The 16,121-nt window shown below is 44.1% G+C and overlaps 1 protein-coding gene across 6 annotated transcripts in view; it reads right to left on the bottom strand.

Moving 5' to 3' along the window:
* Window positions 1-16,121, bottom strand: part of RASAL2 (RAS protein activator like 2) — a 190,092-nt gene that overhangs the window by 98,807 nt on the left and 75,164 nt on the right. For 4 of the 6 annotated variants that reach the window (XM_027694574.1, XM_027694575.1, XM_027694576.1 and 1 more), the window contains exon 1: window positions 7,538-8,289. The exons of the other annotated variants lie outside the window; for them this stretch is intronic. In XM_027694574.1, the coding sequence (XP_027550375.1) occupies window positions 7,538-8,132 (595 nt within the window). In that variant the 5' untranslated portion in view covers window positions 8,133-8,289. Of the gene's footprint in view, window positions 1-7,537; window positions 8,290-16,121 lie in introns of those variants that run through there. 6 annotated transcript variants of the gene reach the window in all.

Genomic DNA, 16,121 nt, shown 5'->3' with positions numbered 1-16,121 from the left:
AACCCATAAAACATGTAAAAGCAGCTGAAGTCAGACATAAAATGAATAAGCAGGTCTGCTTACAACTTGCCATTGGACTTGACAGTGAACTTGATTGCATTTCACTTTTTACAAAGAGGGATTTGTCTGTGACAAAGGAAAGGCAAAAAGAATCAGAGATCTTCGCACAATAAACAAATCTCAAGAACTGGAATTCAAACTTCATACAAAGACTAGAAACTATTTAAAAAGCACACAACTCTGATCCCCTATGTCTCAAACCTACAGACAACATCAACAGTGATGTGTGGTGACAGCTGACAGAAATAGATGCATTTTGAGCTGCAAAAGTGGGTTTGTTCATTGCCTGTTCTCACACGTCACTGCCAATTGTCCAGCTCCTCTCTGCATCAGTTTTCAGGCAAGTGGTTTTTCACAGAACCACTGAATCCCAGAATGGTTTGGGTTGGAAAGGACCTTAAAGCTCATCTTGTTCCAAACCCCCTGCCATGGGCAGGGACACCTTCCACTAGCCCAGGTTGCTCCAAGCCCTGTCCAACCTGGCCTTGGACACTTCCAGGGATGGGGCAGCCACAGCTTCTCTGGGCAACCTGTGCCAGGGCCTCACCACCCTCACAGGGAAGAATGTCTCCTGAATATGGAAACTAAACCTGTCTTCTTTCAGTTTAAAGCCATGTTCCCTTATCCTATCACTACATTCCTTGTCAAACATCCATGTTTTGAGAAGGACACTCCTATACCAAATGCACACATTAAAATGACCAGCTTATTCCCCATAAGGAATGAAGACAGAGAATGCCTGCTCTCCAAAACACGAGCTTCTCTGAGGAGCTATTTCAGTATTTTTTTTTTGTCACCTTCTCTGTAGGAAATATTTTTTGACTGCACTTGAACAAGCGGTCCCATAACTTGCAAAAAGCTCTCTCGCCCACAGAAGACCAGATGTCGAGCTTCAGCTCTCCTCAGAGTAAGAACAAAACCACTCAGGGGACAGTTGGTTTCGATGCTAACATGTCAAGAGTTTCATGCATTAGCCTATTGTTTACATAAACAGCTTCCTTTAAACAAGCGATGTTTTACAGGATTATGAAGTATTTATTTCAGAAGAGTCTAAAGAGTCTCTTGAGTAACCACCACAGAGAAAAATATCGCCACAGAAAGCACGAGGCTAAACGATGATACAAGTTAATTAGTTAAGGCAAGCGATCAAGTAACTCTATAGCAAAGCAATGGGATAAACAAGGGCACAGAGAGAATCTTGCACGTGCTTGTTTACTTCTAAAATGCCATTGCTTCGAGTCCTAAATCACACACTGTTAGCATGACAAACCTACCCCATTCGTTATTTGGAAAAAAACCAAAGGCCTAAAACCCAAATAGTTTCCTTGGGGTTTGTTATTTTAAGGAAAAAAGGGTCAATGTGCCCAGGAAGCCTCGTTTTGTGAGCATGCAGGCAATTTGCATCTCGCGCCAAGTTCCATCACAGACGGAATTTGTGGAAATGCAAACCAGGGAGCTTTGCCTGAAGAAAATTTCACCACGGCAGAACTCACCCTCCTGCCACAGGCCCCAAATGTACGTGTCTACAGGAGTTAGGGCTCCCATTTCCAGTGTCAAATAAGCCTAGCAAGGACTGAACCCCTGGGTACAGTTCCCCTTTCTGCACCCTCTGGCAGCTGCGGTTTAGGCCTGTCTTTAAGAACAACACAGAATTTTGAGAGAAGTCCAACACAATTTCTTTCATACTTCTTAAGCCTGGGCTCGCCGACTCCTCGAGGGAAGCACCAAGGACCAGTCTGGGCCCCTCCTGGGCTGTGGGGCAGGTGCCAACATGCCACAGACACCCCCAGTCCATGAGGATCTCCCGCTGCCCTCCAGGAGATTCTGCCCCGTTGGGTCTCGCAGTTGAAGCTTCTCCTTCTGGAGAGCCAACAGTTGAAACACAGAGCTTTGCCAAAGACTCCAAATCCATCTGCTCCAGACATAGCTTCTCCTCTGGAAAGCCAAGACCGTTTTTCCTCCTCCAGCCACTTCCTTTCGACCCAGTCTGGCCTGTTATCAAAGGGAAAGCTTCTCCCACCAAAACCCCAAAGCTTGACTTCACCGGGAGCCCTTTTTCCTAATCTCTACATTTCCACTCTTTGGCTGCCCTCTGAGAAAGCTGCAACTCTTCAAATCCCCTCTCTCCCTGCAAAGAAAATACAGGAGGATAAGACGTCTCTAGAACATAATTACCTTCTCCTCAGATAATTCCTGTGCAGTAATTTCTCATGATCAGGGTAATCACAGATAATATTCCTGCATGCTCCAGCTGTCAGACTCCTCTGCACGAGCAACATAAGGTACAACATCCCGACAGGCCCAGGGATACAGACCACAGAAACAACAAACAGCAACCTGGAACACAACACCCTGTCAGTCACTTGTGATTTCGTGGAGTCAGAAAATAGCTCTTAAAAATATGAACGTCCTCATTCATCCCACTGAATGTGAATTTTTGGATTCTGAGGAAGCGGCCCGGGGATTAAATACATGAAAATCACCAGGCAACACTGAAATAACTGAAACTACCTTCTTAGAGGCACCATTTGTTAAGTGTAATTAAAATCAGATAAGCATAATTTTATTGGCTTCGGATATTATGGCTAATTATCTTGTGTTCATAAACATTCAGCTGAAGACTATTAGCCTATTGCCCACTTTAAACATTACAATGCCTGGGATGAACCAGGCAAGAGGAAATAGTGGGGTGGGGGGGGTGTTAAAGTGATACTCAAAGCTGTTAAATGCCAGAAATGTTCCCTGCACATCCCCACCCCCCTGTAATTTCCAATATACCATTTACACAACATTGACTGCCACAAAGCCACACTACAGTTTAAAAAAGAGCAACACTGGACTGCAACGTGTTATTTTCATACTTTTAACTACAAAAAACTACAGTCATTTTGATGCAGTGAGGGATTAGGTACAAGCAGTTATCTTGGATCTGCTCTGATAATTAAAGATGGAGTTTGAACACCTTGTGACACAACGCTGGGGATTGCAGCACAAGGCATTTGCACAGCACTTAAATGAACACATGAATAAGCTCAATTGTGTAAAAGTTCACTTATAAAAACCCCACCAAAAATAAACTACTTAAGAGCACAAGTGATTTAGGAGTGGAGGGAGGAACATGAGTCAGTAGAAGGGCTTCTAAAAGGAGAAAGTGGTTTTAAAAACATGAGTATAAAAAACCTGCTCCAACAAGCAATAAATACTAAATTCCTACTTGGACAGGAAGAAACAACTTTGTATTTTGGGAACCGTTGAATTTTGGGAATCGTTGAAAAAATCTGAACATGGAGCTGCCTTGGCTTTGAGTTATAAATGGGAAAATATAAATCTCTAAATAAGTTCATAGAGAAATACATAAGAAATAAAATTTAATAAACCCAGAGTGTAAAGATATTAAAAAGAGCATAGGGTTTGAATAACTTTAGTGCATTATAAAAAACCCAAAATCAATTCTGGAAAAGCAAGGATATAAAATATTCTCTCTCACTCAAGGCACAAAACCCCTCTATAAAATGAATGAAAGCTTGAAATAAAAATTAAAAGACTGCAGAAACATATCTTTATTCCAGGTGAAGAAAGAGAAGGAAGTAATACTGAAGAATTGTCTTTATAAAAATATTAACAAGAGAGCAATTGTGAAAGCCAAACACACACTAAACAAACAAAATCAGTGTTTGTCCTCACCCCCCCAGACCAAATCAGAGACACCCAGGGAAGACATAGGTAATTGATTCTACTGAGGGATTATTTTGTCATCAATCTACAATTAAACTCGCACCACCCTGAGATCCAGATAAGAAGCACCAGTGAAGTAAATGTTATCTGAGAACTCTCTCACAAACCCATTCTCAAGAGTGTTAAAGGTCACATAATACTCAGAAATAAGAACAGGTGCAGCTGCTCACCTACAACCCTGGGATCCAAGGCTTTGTCTCCATAGCTCCTTCCTTACCCTGTTTGATTGTGGCATGTTCACAATCAACAAGTTTATCAGAATGACAACTGTTCTTCCTTAAGCTGATACATTTACTAGAAATCAAAATGTTCTTAAGATTTCTTAACGTGCAAATAATAATACCGAGTATAAAACCTTTTACCTTCAGGCTTTGCCCGTTCCAGTGGAAATGCTTGTTCCAAATACTTGGCTCTAGGAGTGGTTAGAAATCGGCAGACGGGCACCAAAAGCACTTCATTCCCACCCAAACCCACCCCAGGCTGCTCCTGGGAAGACCCACGCAGCGCACTGGGAAAGAGCTCAGCTCTTCCTGCTGACTGTCCACTCCATCTGTCCTCTTCCTCCCAATCCCACGCTGCAGGGGGATGCAGGAAGTCTGCCACACGCTCCAGGGAGCCTCTGCATCTCTCAAAAGCTCTGGGCAGAGCCGAGGGAGGCAGCTCTCCCGGGGTTCAGCATCCTTTCATCGCCTCAGAGGATGAGTGAGTCCATCCAGGAGGGATTTCCACAGCCAAGAACCGATGAAACAGTGTCTGAACACGCTTCTTAGACTGTGAGACCAACTGGAAAATATTTATCCAGATCTTATTTTTCTTCTTTGCTTTTTTAAATCCCACTTCCCTCTTCAAGCTGCCATAAAAACAACAGACCCTGTTTTGTGAGGTAAGCATTTCCTGAAGAAGAAGAGAACCCCTCTGCCATTCTGGTGCAGAGATGAAGCAAAAAAGAGGCCAGCCAAGCACTGGAAGGAAGACAAACTTTTAAAAAGTTGATAATCTCCAAGTATTTCAGAGGAAAGTGGAAATACTTTTAATTAAGTGAGCTTGTGGAAGTAAAGGACTTGGCTCCTTGGACAGAAGGGAGGCAGAACATTCATCTCCAGGTTCTCCTGGTTGAACTCCAAAGCTCACCTCTCCCACTGTGCATTTCACAACACAGAGAAGGTCCTCTTGGGATTCGGTCACAGTGACAAGAATTTCTGTCCCAACTGATGTTTCCTGGTAGGCTTTCAGTCAAGCTTTCCCAAGTAAAACTGCTGGCATACTTCAGAGAAACCCCAGTGTCTTACACCATCTTGTGACTAGTAAAGTGCCTCAGCACTTTTACCACAGAACTCAGCTGGCCTGAGGATTTCTAAATTTTGCTTCTCGTAGAGAGGAAAAGATCCATTTTCTTGGATTGTAACCTGAACAGTAAACAGGATGGTAGGCATGGGAAGACACCTTCTGCCCACCCAAGCACCGAAACAGTCACTGGGCAATTTGGTGACCCCCCCCCCAGAACTAAACTCGTGTGGTATTTGAAAGGAGAACACAAGATTTGATCCCTTCTGAGCATTCAGGCTGTGGTTGAAGAACACAACAGATGAGGCACATTTCTCTCACCCCTTTTATCCTCAAATCACCTCCCTCAGACCTCAGATCTAAACCCCTGGAGCTCACAGGTTTTACCACTGTTTCAGCAGGTCTCAGTCTACAGCACTGCGTGGGGCAGGAGCCTCTGCCCAGCAGCACTTTAAGGAAAGCCAGCTCTTCAAGGAAAAATAAAACCAGTGGTTAGCAATTAGCTGTCCTATGGCTGCATATCCCACACAGCTGCACAGGCTGGACTAGTTCTCTTAAACACAAGCTGTTCTCTGCTAGAAGGATCAGAGGCTGAACCTTTGAGATGGCAAAGGCTGAAGTGAAACTCCACAGAGGAGTCTGTCCATCCCACCAAAAGCTCTGTTCTCCTGTGACAGTGGCTCAGGACCCCAAGCAGGACTTGGCCATTGCAGGTGATTTTATGGGTGACTTCATTTCCCCAAACACCTTCCCGGCTACGATTTCCTCCCTCGAGAGAGTTTGACTTTTAATCTAGAGACCCATTGTTTTTCTCTCAGTTCCTGAATTGTGACTCTCTTTGCAAAACCAGTTTTGGCAGGCTCAGAGGGAGGCTTGGCCGACCCCAAAGAGCCAAAAGGCTCAGTCATTGTCCCACACCTGACATGAAGTATTTACCTAGTGGTGGCTTCTCACAGATAATCCCTTTTCCTCTGTTTACTTTTCACCCTACTAAAAGCAAAGCATCCCAATAACCCAGAGACTGGCAATACTTGCAGTGTAAGAGAGAACCATCAAAGTGCACAAGAACAGAGAAAAAAAAGGAACTACAGGATGTTCTGTCCTTCATATACTGAGAGATTTTGATCCACAATGCTTCTAACACACAGAATATCTTCCCAGGAAGTCTCAACAGCAGTGGGAGCCTGCAGGAGAAATCTTTGTTCCTAATCTGAATAAATACAGAGGAGGGGGAAAAACCAACCAAACACTTCAACAGAAAAGGAAAAAAAGTCGTTCTGTTACTTTTTTTTTCTCATGTGTTCCACACAATTTAACAAGCATCAGCAAGCCAAATTCCTGTTGGGAAAGGTCTTGGAGAAACAAATCAGTGACTGTACATAACTGGGCTCAAACAGATATAGTTCCTCCTTCGTTATTTCTCCTTTTTACCCATTTGTTTTTGTTTTAAAGCAAGGTGACAGCTTCCAGTAGCAAACACAAGCCTGTCAGAGACATTCCACAGGGACTGAAAGACTGAACACCCCTGCAGACAGAGTATATTCTTCTTTCACTACTGTTACTACTGAATTTTTTGGAATACTGATGACTTGTCCAGCAGTCTCAACTGGATCCAGATGTTATCAGGCTTTTAATACGATAATCTGAAAAGTGCTGAGGTTTTGGGGAAAAGTAAGGTTTATTTTTGGTTTTATTACAAATTTAAACTTTGTGGATGTTTTTCCAGGCACCATCAGTTACCAGGTTCAGCCTGGGTAGCCCACCACGAAGTTACAGAAAGCCCAGGAGCAGAAAAAGCAAATTTCTCCCCTTTCCTTCCCTTTTTCCCCCCTGCTTTATAAGTGTTATTATAAGCAGAGTAGATTTAAATGAAATCTCAGACTGGCATCTTGCTGACCTCAATCCCAGCTGGCTAAACCCTTGCAACACTGCTGTCCTTGGCATCTACCAGAGAGCAGACACCGGTTCAGCTGCTTGATTATGAAATGGAGAATCTGGTATGAGGAACTAGAGCCATTCCACTGTCTGGAGCACCGCCTGAAAGACAGTTTAACTTCTCTCTCTCTCCTTAGCACTTCACTGACAGTAGCAGGCTTGATATCTCAATCAGGGCACCACAACACCACAGAGGATACTGTGCCTGCAGGACTGAGAGCACCACACACGGGGTGCACTCGAGAGGGAAGTGCTACTGCTACCACCACGTGATGCTTGTTTTCAAGGGTCCTCCAAGCTTTTAAGCACCCACCAAAACATCTCGCAACTTCCTTATCAGGAAAGGCCCTTTTTCAGTTGCTTTTTAAAAATTAAGATAGAACATCAGAGAGTGATCAATGTCATGTTAATAAAGCCAAGTTGGGAAACAGTTTAAACAACTATTGTATGTCCCAAAGAATGTCCCCCTACACTCACCTGTTACACAAACAGAAGTAGAACAAAACAAAAATGAGTTCATTACCTGTACTGAAATCAACTTCGTTATCCTCTGTCTTCCCTTCGTTTAGGGACTCACTGCCAGGCTCCCCTTTTCGACTCATTATCTTGGACAAGCCACTTGAGAGAGAGGAGAAGATGCCCCGGATGAAATATCCCTGCTGCTCGGCGTCCACCGAGCGCACGGCTGGCAGGAACGGCCTGGCACTCTTGCTCCCGCTGTGCGGCACCGGCTCCGACAGGGAGCGGTTGAAGGGAACCCGGAACGGTCTGGTCCGTGCCTGGAAAAGCGTCTCAGCTGGGTTTTCATGGAGATCATCAGCAACGGCAGCATCCACGCTCGCAGAACTTTTGGCAAGCCTTGGATCGCTGCGCTCCCCTCTCAGGCCGGAGGAGCCCTCTCTCCTGCTTATCCTCCAGGGAAGCCAAGGGTGAGTCTGCCACCTGTGCGCTCCAAGACCTCTCTCCGAGTCAAAACTCATTTGTTTATTCAACTTCTTGCTTTTTATTTGGTGGTACCAGTGATAGTCCTTCAAGGCAGCCGCGCCAGCATCTTGTTCTGACAAAGATCTTCTGAAGGTCCCGGGAGAGAGACCGTAGTGCTTTTTGAAAGCGCTCATTTTCCACCCCTTGGAGTTCAGCACTTCACTTACGTTCCTCGTTGCTTAGTAGTCACGTAGCCGTAGTTCCTCACTCACCATCTTACGTCCCCGGTCACTTTGTTCACCGCTGTGAACTGCAGGACAGCAGAAGTTCTTCCTGAAGACCTTCAGCATCAATCCCAAACCCAGGTATTCCTACATCTCCACGAGAAGGACGTGCCCTCTCCTACGGCACATCGACTTCTGACGGCACATGACGCCCCACCGAGCTCGCTGCCGCTTCCTGCGCTGTCACATTTCTGCACCGAGCACTCAGGAAATGACTAAAAAGAAGAGCCCAACCATGAAAACCCACAGTGCTCTTCAGCTTTTTTCAGTCTACATTAAAGATTTGCTTAAAAAAGAAAAAGGAATGCGAAAGTACTCAGCTCCAGAGACGCAGCAAAGTCTCAGAAAAGGGTTAAAAAATTGCAATACTCAACTAGGAGTCATGCACATGGTCTTCAGTTAAGTAGTAGAGCATATTACTATATACAGTTAAGTATAAAGTAAAGTTTCTATTTACCACAGGTATGTTGTATCACTTAAGAATAGCTAAGAGTTGCCTTTTGGAGAGAGATAAAACAGGCAGATTCAGCAGAATGAGTGCTGGAAGCACCAGAGAGGAAAGCAAAGGGGAGAAATGGAGTAAGGAGAACAAACGCTGCAACTTAATGCAGTGAGAGTGTAAATACACTGAAGGGAAATAAGTAAAGGGGAGGAGAAAAGGGACTGAGAGGGTGGGTGGGACTTCACCAAACACAGACCAGAGGGAAGGTTTTGAGGCACGGCAAACAGAACAGGGCAGCAGGCAGATATTCCTTTTTCTCCTCCCTCTCCCTCCTCTTTTAAGCAACAGAACAGGGGGTTATTTTTTATAAATCTGACTGGAATAAATGAGATGGAAAAAAATAGCCCTATCTGTCTAACCAAGAGGAAAAAACCCTCTTGCCTTTGCTACAATTTAAGAAACAGCTGACTGTTTTAAAATCTCATAAAGAAAATATCCGCTGGTGAACAAAGATCACGCTTGCCAAGTTTTAGACCAGAACACTTAAATCTCAAGTCTACTCAAATCCCTGAAAATAGGGGGTTTATAATGGAAATGCTGACAGACCCTTGGCAATAAAGTAACAATGAAAACTACTTCTCTGGTTAAATAAAATGATAATCTTGTCTGGCAGACCAATAAAGCTTAGCTGACCCACTGTGGGATCCTGCCTTTAAGCCAGGCTGAGTTCATCAGCCAAAGTGCATTCCTGACAGTTGCAGATGCAAACACTTCCTTACTTATGTGCATATCTGGAAGAGGGTATCACTGCTGCCTTAGAACAGAGATGGAGTTACCCAAAGACGTCCATCACACCAAAAAACAATTTCTCTCTTCAGTAGCAAGTCAGACTTTTCAATCACAAGCAAAAGAAGCAACAATTTAAAATCACCGTATCGTAGAATCACAGAATATGTTTAAGCAGTCACAACAAACAACCTCAGAAGCAAGAACAGCTCAAGACACTGCAATGCAAATTCTGCAACAAATAACGATGCTGCCTCTGGTGCTTTGTAGAAGTCCTGCTGCTCACAGCACGAGTCTGGAATGACAAAATGCACCTAAATCAGAACACTGCTACGAGTTCCATCCAGAGCAATGAAGTCTCAAGGAAGCACAAGAAGCGGTGAATACAGAGAGACACTAGTACTCCCAAGGTGAAAATGAGATGGAGACTCCACCAGGAGAAAGTTGGTTGGTTCTTGTCTTCTGCTTCTTGATCCCAGGGGTTGCTGATCACCCTCAGATGCAGCACATCTGGCCCCATGGACTCATGTGGGTTGAGTTCTTTAAAGTGACTCCTGGCTTGTCCCTTATCCACTGCTGGGAGCTGTTCTCCTTGATGCTTTCCACCAAGCACGGAGGCCTGTAAGTCCATGTTTCTGAAGACTGAGGCAAACACTTCAGCACTGAGGGCCCCAATTTTAACCAGGTCTGTTACTGGATCAGCCACGCCTTCCAGCAACGGGTTCTCCTTTTCCTCGTGGAGCCCATTCCTGCTATTGTGGCAGTGGTGCTTTGGACAAATGCTTTGAATTAGGCAGCCTGGTAAAGGAGGCTTTACGGAACTCCGGGAGTAAGTACGGATAAATCCGACGGATGCTGATGTGGTTCACTCTAATGGCACAGCCCATAATCAGCAGGGAAAGCTGAGAAAGTGAGGTGGGTTTCTGGTCAGCTCTTGCTTGCACGAATTTCCACTAACACATCAACATCTACTTTTGGTTTGGGAGCACAGAAGGGCAGGAGAGGGCAGAAAACGCAGACAGAAGCGCAGTAGCTGAAGTTCCCCTGGGGTTTGCTTGTTCTCTAACTCCTGCGAATATCTCAGAGCCAGGCTGAGCACCCACTCAGACCATGGTTTGAAACAGCATTTGAGAGCCCTTATCTGCCCCATCAGAGGACCTGGTATGACCGAGGAATGACTCAACTCGTAATCTGACACCAGCTGCATCAAGACAATTCTGAAGCAGGGATTTATTACAACAGCACTTGGGACAGGACAGAACTTTAAGTGAGACACTGGTCAGTGCATGAGGACAGAGATGATCACTAGGCTGCTCTCATCCTTTTCCATCACCATCCCATGGAAGCCTGACTGTATGGAAAGATCCCTTGCCCTCCTTCCCAGTACAGCTGGCGTCAGACCGATCACCCAGACCACCCATTTCAGCAAGGGAATACACAGAAAGATTAACCACATATCAAGTTACAGCACAAAGCAACGTGCAAAACCAGTTATGGCTTAACTTCTACTTAAAGCTATTTTTATTGGTGTGGCCAGGGGTTGGACCACAGCTCTGTACAGACCTAACAATAGACAGAAAGGCTTCAATAAGCACTCTAAGTGAAGCCCAGGAACATCAAAGTCACAGTTTAGCTGAAGTTTGAATAATAATGAGACGGGTCTTTACTTTTTCTGATTTTACTTTTGATTTCATGTTACCACTGCTCAGACAAACGCATTTTGTGATCAAAGAAAAGTTACCCAGCTGCCTTGGCCTCGCTGAGATTTCCCTGTGTACTCTTCTGAGGGTAAAAGGATCTTTCTCAAAGTGCTTCTAGAAAGGCATACAAGGCTTACATGTTTATCAACATAAAACCACTGATACACAAGTTTGCTTAGTCTACCAATAAGACAATTCCTTTAATTTGCTAACTCAAAAATGTTAGCCTGGGCTTCAAGTCAAACTGGCCTCTCCCTTCTTTATACACATCATCAGTAGCAATGATGATGCCCAAACAAACCCTTTGCCTACACTAATCCAAGGCCACCGAGTCAAAATTGGTCTCAAGTGGCTCCAGCATTTCTTGTGTACACAGAACACACAAACCAGTAAATTCACGTGGCAGAACTTTCTCCTTGATCTCCAGTCCAGTTACTGAGGCAAAAACCCAAGTCCTTCCAGAGCAGCAGTTTATCCTGGGAAGCATTTACACGGTCTCACTATCACAAAGAAATCAGCTTACAGCAGTGACTGCCAGTGGATTAGTGATGTGAGATCCCCAGCCACCCACGCAGCTGTCAGCAGGTAGAATAATGGCAGTGGGAGAAAGGAGTTTGTCAATTAACTTGAGAAAATCTTGAGAATATTTTCACTCATGTTTTTAATACCAACTGCCTACAAACTTGATCCTCCGCTCTCAAATTTTCCTCAGAAGTGGTGGTTTGTTTTTTTTTTTTTGGTAGTGTTTGCAGTTCATTGCAGCCAAATCACTCATTTAGCTTTTCAGAAAATTACTATTTTCTTCCTAACAATCCAGTCACTTAATCATCCCACTTGACATGTTTAACAGCACATATTTCACCACTGCGAGATATTTAAATAATTTATGCACAAAATGCAGATTTGATACGTTGGAATGCTAGCTGCATTTCAGCTTTAAGATTGTAGTGGGAAAACAATCTTTCTTAACTTTGTAACATTTCACAGAGAACGTACACAAGCAGCATCACATTTGCACTGAGCATATGAAGATAAATCTTTGGCAACGGCCTCCTGCGTGGGAAGTCCCCTCTCCACCATTCAGCTTTCCAAAAGAACCACCCAGCTCTGCTCCACGGAGCTTCAGCAACTCCTCAGTGTCTCTTGTTTAATAAATATGACCAGCCAATTAAAAAAAATAAAAAAAAGCAACACCACAAAAACCCCCAAATGCATCATTGCCAGGGAGAATCTGCCTCTGATGATACAAATTAATGTTTAATGCTCGGCTGCTCTCTCAAAGCTGTCTAGTGCTTGAGTAAAGGCACTGCAACGTGTAAAACTTGAGTTCATAGCTTATATCAAGAAAAATATGAACTGCAACCACTCATGGCTGAGCTGTTCTGTTTTAACTTAGTTTAGGACCAAGCACAAACCTACCAGCTTCTCATTTTAAAATTTTTTTTTGCCAAGACACAGAGGGAGAAAGGGGAAAGAGATTAGAGCTAAAAAAAAACCAAAACCAAATCCAAAGCCACACAGTCATAAAATCCACGATAAACCCTGGACATTTATTCACCACACCTGGGTTTTCAACCAAGTCCTCTCTTCTAATTCAGAAGGACAGCAGGTCAAGCAAACACCACTTCTGAGAGGGTCCCAGCTTAAGTCCCAAATTACCAGCCATCAAAAGAGCTTTAACCTGCAGAAAGCAAACCAAATTGCATCCTGCATCCTCCCAGAAGGAATACAGAGGGACAGGGCATCCTGGATTTTGCAGTTGAACTCCCCTTAACTCTTTGCCCATTCAAAACTAGCCCAAATACTCACTGCATTGGAACAGTTCACGGAGGAGTAATCAATATATAAAGCAAAAATCATCACAAAAGTCTTCCAATTGACCCAACTTGACACATAGCTAAATAGCACAGAAGATGAAAGATTTTTCCTTCCCTTTAAATTAGAGACTTTTCAAAATATTAAGTTTTGTTTATGCAAGGCTAAGTAATTAATGACCTAACATCCCTTTCCCATCTCCTATCACCAAGATGCATCTGTTTCCCCCCTGCAACATTTCCTGCAGGTGGATATCACTTTTCCTCGGCTCAGGGTAGAGCAGTGCACCTGACTTTCTTGACCACTTAAAAGCTAGTGTTAATTAACATTTAGAAGTTATGCAGGGGACAAAAGGAACAGCACCTTAAAAACTGTTGCATTTGGGATTAGAGTGGCTGGGAAAGCAAGTGTGACTCTGGGATTGGAGTGACTTGGAATTGGCATGACTGGAACACAGAGATCGATTACTGAGCCCAAATTAGAGTTCCTGAGAGCAGAGCTGCCACCTGAGCCTCTCCCAAGCTTTGAGCTGGCAAAGCCTCCCAGTGACCACACTGCAGGCTCACCTGTCCCAGATAAATCAAGATATGCTGTTTGCACTATGCTGAGAATGAAATGCCTCTGTGAACAAGCTAAATGGTGATACCAGGGCATTCAAATGCCAGAGAGCACCTCATTTTCCTCCTCTAAATTCCAGTGCCAAGTCATGCTGTGACTGCTGTACCATCCCTGCCCTGTGTTTCCAAGCCCTTTACCTTCTACCACAGCCAAAGCTGCAGAGATGCAGCCTGATTCGGCTCTGCTTTTGCCATGGTCCAGCTTCTGGAGGCAGGTACCGAAAAACTTTCCAAGATGCACAGGAATTTCCACCTGAATATGAGGAAGAACTTCTTCACTATGCAAGTGACCACACACTGGAACAGTGTGGAATCTCCCGCACTGGAGATATTCCAGAACTGTCTGGACACAATCCAGTGCCATGTGCTCTGGATGGTCCTGCTTCAGCAGGGAGGTCGGACCACATGAGCCACTGTGGTCCCTTCCAACCTGACCCATTCTGGGATTTCTGCTCTGTAATTCCCTCCACAATTTCCCTGCCGATACGAACTCCCCACGTGAAAGTCTCCTGCCTTTGTTTTTCCATGCTATTCCCGTGATCCGCACGAGAAGCTGCTACACCCCGTCAACTGAGCAGAGCAGAGAGAGATAATATAAATTTATGAGATGCCGGGCTTTGGGTGGACGCCAGGAAAAGTTAGCAAGAAAAGCCCATTTCAATACGTCGCGAATAAACCTGCAGAACGGCCGTGCCAGGTTTTAATTTCACCAGCAATCTTCTGTTGTCGTTGTTGACGACCAAACACGGCCCGTGCCAAGTTTCAAGGGCCATAAAAACGCACATTTAAGAGGCAGCCAAGCTCAGGCAGGGGCTGAGGGAGCCCACACACAGCTGCGAGCCACCCCAACCAGCCAAGGGTTTACCAACGTGCACTGGTGCAAATAAGTAAGTGTATGGCCTGAAGGTGAACGCTCTGGCAACCTCTCTGCGGCGTGGAAAGGCGTAACAGTAAAAAGACCTGTGTGGAGTGAGTGGTGGCACTTGCCTCAGAAATTTGGGGAGATTTAGGGGATCCTGTGAGGAAGGCAAGCCCTCGGCCCTGGCCTGTGACACAGCTGCTCCCACAGGTCTGGTTCCTCCGTGGGCTTAACAGCGAGCCACGGACACACACGGGGAGCTCAGGCTGGCAGGAAACCCTCTGGAGCCACAGATCACCAACTTCACTGCTGAAGACAGACAGCTACACACTGACTGCTCACTGACAACTTCTGCAACTCCATAAATAAATCAATATATTTATACAAATACATAAACTTCAACTACACAAATAAAAAAGTGCTTATGCCCACCCTGACATCCATTTCTTGATGATTACAGGTTGAGCTTGGTACCATTGGAAATATCATATACAAGCTGCTGATTTCAGTTTTTAATGGTGTTGTTTTTCAGCAGGCAAAATTACCTTTCCATCACCCCGCTCCTTTCTCAATTGTGGTGTTTGGGATTTTTGTGGAGAGAGTGGAAAAAAAAAAAATCATTACTGCTGCAATGTTAAAGCAGTACCAGCAGAACACAGTTTTATTATTAGATGTGATCCCTCTGTGCATCAAACCAACTACAGTTTAAACATTACTGAGAAGAAGAATTGTTACAGTATATAGGCAAGTTAATGGATAAACACCACAAAAATGGTCTTGGTAACTACACTCAAATAGCAGGTACATATATTGGATATGTGTGTATATAATAATTTACACAATAATAATAGTGTAAAATTTCTAGCCTTTAATTTTATGTAACTATAAAGGAGCACATCTTCAGTGCAGACTGTTGCAAAAATAAGACCTACCAGCTCTAGTCTACATCAAGGATATCAGGAATTGGGTTTATAATTCCATGCTGCATATTTTTTTTTAATTAACTGCTGTAACTCTGTTGGCCTTATTTTGTCCTTGTTAGAGTGAATAAACTATCTTTATATCAACAACCCCTTCACACAATACTAGCCTTGTAAATGTATTTTAAAACGAGCTTCTCAAACACTGGAAATCCCGCTGTAAAGCCAAGTAGCAGCAAAAGATAACCACCAGCTAATTGAAAATACCCTCCAAAATCATTGGAGAGAGTACTCTTATGTTGTATATAAATAAAGAACAAACTTCAGCAACATGTAAAACTAAATTCTTGCATTTACCATCTAAACATCACCAGTAATAGAAACACTGTGTCTGCTGTGATGGCCTTGGAGATTGAATCCAACCATAAGCCCAACACTGCCAAGTGCACCACTAAGTCGTGGCACTGGGAGCTGGGCATACAACCAACCAGAAGGGAGAATTTACAAATCCACAACTCTTTTAGGCTCTGATTTTAGGTAGGGGAATTCCTTGAGCTGTATGAGAACTATCCTAACACCCACCTTGCAGCCCCTCCAGAATGCTGTGTTAATATTAGCAACTCAAAGCGCAACAAGGGACGATAAATCGGTGACATCCGGAGCTTGGGATTAAACCTTTATCTAAATGGAGAAATGAATCACAGGGAGGAATGATGAAACATGCCAGGATCTCAAAATGCCAAAAGTCTGAAGTGAAAAC

Source organism: Neopelma chrysocephalum, unplaced genomic scaffold (assembly GCF_003984885.1).
Source record: "Neopelma chrysocephalum unplaced genomic scaffold, ASM398488v2 Primary Assembly neopelma1_98, whole genome shotgun sequence".
Lineage (NCBI taxonomy): Eukaryota > Metazoa > Chordata > Aves > Passeriformes > Pipridae > Neopelma > Neopelma chrysocephalum.
The sequence above is the reverse complement of the archived record's forward strand: the minus strand, read 5'-3'. Positions and strand labels throughout refer to the sequence as shown.